Genomic DNA, 3,464 nt, shown 5'->3' on the forward strand with positions numbered 1-3,464 from the left:
AGGGGCCACCATAGGAAAAGTAACTGAACCAACCTAAGACCTCTGGGGACAGTAGACATTTTTCTCAGCTTTCTCAGGCCCAAGCTAAGAAGTGTCCAGGTTCTGATTCTGGCCTTCCTGATCAATTCCGCAACCTCAGACCAGTACACAAGACTCCACAGGCTGCAGCCCCCTGCCTCCACTCCCCCTCACTCGCCCCAAAACCAGCCAGTGGCACTTGCTGTCTTAGTCCAGTGGCATATGCTACAGCACCTGTGAGTGCCTTGTGTCCTGCCAATAAAGTGTGAGCCTCCAGGGAAGTCTTATCCCCAGTCTGTGGCAGTGTTCACAGCTCCTCAAAACTCTGCCCCCGTGGCACAAGGAAGACACCTTCCCATCCCCATTAAAATGACTGTTGGCATAGGGCATGACCCACCAAGAAGCAAAGGGTAAAGAAAATTAGACCGTGGTATCCATGTGACAAGCAGCTGGACCCCTGCTGGCCTCCCCAGGATGCTCTTGAGAGCTGTTGACTCTCTTTCAGCTTTCTCACATCCCAGCTAAGATGTCCCCAGGTTTTGAGTCTGACGACCTCAAGCCAGTTCTCAAGGCTGCACTGGCTGGAGCTGCCTTCCTCACACTGCCTGGCCCTCATTGGGTAGCCACACAAGCCCCTTCAGTGGCCCTTGCTGCACAGGGAGAGAGCCTTTGGTGTCAGTCAGACCTTACTTAAATCCCACTAGGCAGGCATTCCACAGAGCCCCCAGGATGTCTCGTTCTGTTCTGACACTGTGTCCCCAGGCCTCTCAGAGCTCTGCCTGTGTGGCAAATCAAGCACACTGACTTCTCTGCCCTGAGATCACACATCCTGAGACAGGGTCCACTAGTTATCTGCCCACCGTGCTCGCAGTGCCCAGCCCAAAGTAACCCCTAGGGGCAGCTGTGTGCATACTGATGCCACTCCCCAAGATAAGCACCTGAAGAGAGAGGAAAGGGCAGCAACCCTAAGATTGACTTTCCCTGGACTTTTCTCACCCCTCATAGAGGCTCTGTTTGAAGAGTAAACACAGCTACGTGGCTCAAAGCAGAGGACACAGGACAGCTTTAAGCCCTTTATAAGGGACCAGGTCCTCCGTCTGTCTGTCGGATCCATCTGAGAGGATCTGTCCTGATTCTAGGTGTCTGACGCACGTGTTCCCAAAAGAGTCTGGGAGGCAGTGGAGCGGCCATGGGTCTGCTGGCTGGAGAGAACCTGTGGCCTGCACTCATCTTCACGGCCATCTTCCTGCTTCTGCTGTACCTGATGCACCGGCGAAAGTTCTGGACCTCACACTACCCTCCAGGCCCCATGCCACTCCCTGGGCTGGGAAACCTGCTGCAGCTGGACTTCGAGAACATGCCGTATACCATGTCCAAGGTGAGAGAGATGGTGCTGGAGTGCGGTAGAGACCATGCTGCCCCTAAGCACACAGAGTGGTGCTGGAGACACAGGTAGACAGGAAGATGGCCCCCAAGAGGCAGAGGCTTATTGGGAAAACAAAATGGGGAGGGGCTGTGTCTGCTATCATCTGGGGCTGCTGTGTGGTCTCAGGCCTGGCTGCCCATCTCAGGAACCTGACTCTCCTCTTGTGGGGGTTGGGGTAGGAAGGGCTCCAAGGACCTTACAGGGTCACAGCTGAATGTCCACATCAACTGTGAGACCTTAGCTGAATTTAGAAGATATGGGCCCCTAGGCCACAAGATGTCATAGCACAGACGGAGCATGTAGGTCAGTGATAGAGAGTTGCCCAGCATGGGTTGGGACCAAGATTCAATGAGTACCAGACAAATACACATACACATACATACAAAAACATACATACACACACAGAGGCAAAGATTTGTGTGGGGAGCTTTGATCTTCCACTCTGCAGGGACCTCTACTTGCTACATACTCTGCCCCTCTGTTTCAGCTTCAACAGCGCTATGGTGACGTGTTCAGCCTGCAGATGGCCTGGAGGCCCGTGGTTATGGTCAATGGACTGAAGGCCGTGCGGGAAGTGCTGGTGACCTGTGGAGAGGACACTTCTGACCGCCCTCTACTGCCCATCTATGATCACATGGGCTATGGGCCCAAATCAAATGGCAAAGAGCTAAAGAAGGGACCCAGCAGACAGACTAGGGTTTGAGGAGCAGTGAGCAGATGTTCTGATGGAGGAGATGTGGTCAGGCAATGAAGGGACTCTCATGGAAATGGAGGGAGGAGCCTCCAGGATGGCAGCTGTTTGTATCTGGTAGCTAAGACTGACCTCAGGTGCTTTGGGAATTGAGGAGACAGCATGGCCAGGTGTCCTTGGTCACACACAGATGTGTCTATAGGTGTGATTCTTGCACCTTATGGGCCTGAGTGGCGAGAGCAGCGGAGATTCTCTGTGTCCACCCTGCGTGACTTCAGCCTGGGCAGGAAGTCTCTGGAGAAGTGGGTGACGGAGGAGGCTGGCCACCTCTGTGATGCCTTCATCGAGGAGGCTGGTGGGTGATGGCTGAGGGGCTGAGGTGTGGGCAGGAATTTATGAGCATGAGTGACTTGCTTACACCTCTGTCCCCAGAACACCCCTTCAACCCCAGCACCCTGCTGAGTAAAGCTGTGAGCAATGTGATGGTGTCCCTTGTTTATGCCTGTTGCTATGACTATGCCTGTTGTTATACTTTTCTTCAACTGGATGCTCAAAACCCTGAAGGAAAGTTTTGGAGAGGACACTAGCTTCATTGCCGAGGTATGAGGCTCAGGGCAGTGGATGTGGACACTTCCATGCTGAAAATCACTTTGTGAAGCATGAGGCCTTCATGCCATTCTCAGCAGGTGCCTGTGGGGTGCCTGGCTCCCTGTGTCTTCCCAGGGTGCCATGGAGGGTAGAGTGTGAATGAGGTCCCAGGCTGACTGAGCCCCTCTCCTACCCACAGGCCGCCAAGTATGCCTTGGGGAGCCCCTGGCCCGCATGGAGCTCTTCCTGTTTTTCACCTGTCTCCTTCAGTGCTTTAGCTTCTCGGTGCCCAAGGGACAGCTCCGGCCCAGTGATTATGGCAACATGAAGGCTTTGCCAGTTACTTGAAAGCCCTACCAACTCTGTGAAGTCATGCGCTAGCAGGGCCAGTAGCTCCCTCCTGCCCCCAGCTTGGGCTGATTCATGTTCAATAAATAAGTTCTGTAGCCTCAACTCAGACTCCTGGTCCAATCCCCATCCTTGTCTCAGCTGTGTTTCAGGTCAACAGTCTACAATTAGTCTTGCCCCTCCCTCTGCCTCCGCCCAACCTAGAAAAAACCTCAATGAGAAGAGTCTATTGAGCCAAGAACTGTTCTGTCAGCATAGAACATGGAAGGATGAGATAGGAAGACAGCAATTCAAGGCCAGTATGGTCTATATAGCCTGGACTACTTAATGAGACCATTTCTCTAAAAGATGGGACGGGTGGTACTCACAAGTAGGTGATGAAGGGAAGGAGGA

General features: G+C 53.3%; 1 protein-coding gene across 1 annotated transcript; it reads left to right on the forward strand.

The window, feature by feature from the left end:
* Positions 1–1,046: 1,046 nt before the first annotated feature.
* Positions 1,047–3,176, forward strand: LOC132655788 (cytochrome P450 2D26-like). The gene is made up of 2 exons (XM_060388970.1): positions 1,047–1,396; positions 1,932–3,176. Exons 1-2 carry the CDS (start codon positions 1,208–1,210, stop codon positions 2,145–2,147), a joined length of 405 nt encoding a protein of 134 aa, XP_060244953.1. The 5' UTR covers positions 1,047–1,207; the 3' UTR covers positions 2,148–3,176.
* Positions 3,177–3,464: the final 288 nt, after the last annotated feature.

This window comes from Meriones unguiculatus, chromosome 8 (genome assembly GCF_030254825.1).
Source record: "Meriones unguiculatus strain TT.TT164.6M chromosome 8, Bangor_MerUng_6.1, whole genome shotgun sequence".
Lineage (NCBI taxonomy): Eukaryota > Metazoa > Chordata > Mammalia > Rodentia > Muridae > Meriones > Meriones unguiculatus.

Coding starts and splice junctions, on each gene's coding strand:
- LOC132655788 (XM_060388970.1), top strand. CDS start 1,208: ATGGGTCTGCTGGCTGGAGAGAACCTGTGGCCTGCACTCATCTTCACG. Junction 1,397..1,931: donor TGCCGTATACCATGTCCAAG/GTGAGAGAGATG, acceptor CCTCTGTTTCAG/CTTCAACAGCGCTATGGTGA.